General features: G+C 46.7%; 1 protein-coding gene across 1 annotated transcript in view; it reads left to right on the top strand.

Annotated features, from left to right (window-relative positions):
* Nucleotides 1-1,408, top strand: part of EMH_0019950 (uncharacterized protein) — a gene marked incomplete at both ends in the record, with an annotated part of 4,311 nt that overhangs the window by 2,784 nt on the left and 119 nt on the right. The window contains 2 exons of the mRNA XM_013501466.1: nt 140-295; nt 1,195-1,408. Of these exons, the coding sequence (XP_013356920.1) occupies nt 140-295; nt 1,195-1,408 (370 nt within the window). The remainder of the gene's footprint in view (nt 1-139; nt 296-1,194) is intronic.

Raw genomic sequence — 1,408 nt, 5'->3', positions numbered from 1 at the left:
GCAGCAGCAGCAGCAACTGCAGCAACAGCGGCAACAACATCAGCAACAGCAGCAGAAACAGCAGCAGCAGAAACAACGCCAACAGCAACAACAGACGCAACAACAACAGCAGCAGCAGCAGTAACAGCAGCAACCACAGCAACGACAGCAGCAGCAACAACAACAGCAGCAGCAACAACAACAGCAGCAGCAACAGCAACAGCAGCAGCAGCAGCAACAGCAGCAGCATCAGCAACAGCAGCAGCAGCAGCAACAGCAGCAGCAGCAGCAACAGCAGCAGCAGCAGCAGCAGCAGGTATTTACTTCTTGTTTTAACTCAGCTACTCTCTGTTGGAGTGCAGCGTAGCGTTCTTCTTCTTTTTGCCTGAGCAGCAGCAAAACCCTAAACCCTAAACCCTAAACCCTAAACCCTAAACCCTAGAATCAGAGAAAACAGCAGCATGAAATATAATTAAAAAAAGAGACAGAAATAAATAAATATAAACAGAGACAAAAGAAAAGGAGACAGAAAAATACACAAAGACAGACGTAAACATAAAAAAAAAAAACACAAAAGGAGAAACAAAAACAAACAAAGACAAAAGGAGACAAAAAAAACAAAGAGAAAAGGAGACAAAAACAAAAAAGAAAAAAACAAAAGGAGACAAAAAAAAACAAAGACAAAGACAAAAGGAGACAAAAAACAAAGACAAAGACAAAAGGAGACAAAAAAAAACAAAGAAAAATACAAAAGGAGACAAAAAAAAAACAAAGACAAAGACAGCGGACTGGTTTTTGTTTTGTTTATCTCTCTGTTCGTTTGCTTGCTCTGATAGAGAAGCAAACAAAGAGCGTAGGTGCTGCAGCCGCTGCTGCAGCTGCTGCTGCTGCTGCAGCAGCCGCTTCTCCTTCGCCTCCAGCTGAGAAGAAGACACACGAAACACCAAAAAGCATACTAGGGTTTAGGGTTTAGGGTTTAGGGTTTAGGGTTTAACACCTTCGAGTGTAGAGGATGGAGTCCTAGGGTTTAGGGTTTAGGGTTTAGGGTTTAGGGTTTACAGCTAAGACATCATTGCGGGCTGCTGCAGGGTGTAGGTTTAGGGTTTAGGGTTTAGGGTTTAGGGTTTAGGGTTTAGGGTTTACAGCTAAGACATCAGTGCGGGATGTTTGCAGTTTAACCTCCAACGCAGCGACTGTCTCCTCCGTGCTGCGCAGCGCAGCGCGGCAGTCCTGCAGCAGCAGCAGCAGCAGCAGCAGCAGCAGCAACAGCAGCAACAGCAGCAACAGCAGCAGCGGCACCGTCGTCATTATACCATCACCCTCACAATCATTATCAGCAGCAGCAGCAGCAGTAGCAGCACCGCCAGAAGCCGCGCCAGCAGTTGCAGCAGCAGCAGCAGCAGCAGTAGCCGGAGCAGCAGCAGCAGCA

Source organism: Eimeria mitis, genomic scaffold (assembly GCF_000499745.2).
Source record: "Eimeria mitis Houghton genomic scaffold, Emh_scaff693, whole genome shotgun sequence".
Classification (NCBI taxonomy): Eukaryota; Apicomplexa; class Conoidasida; order Eucoccidiorida; family Eimeriidae; genus Eimeria; species Eimeria mitis.
This window is presented reverse-complemented; position numbering and strand designations above follow the sequence as displayed.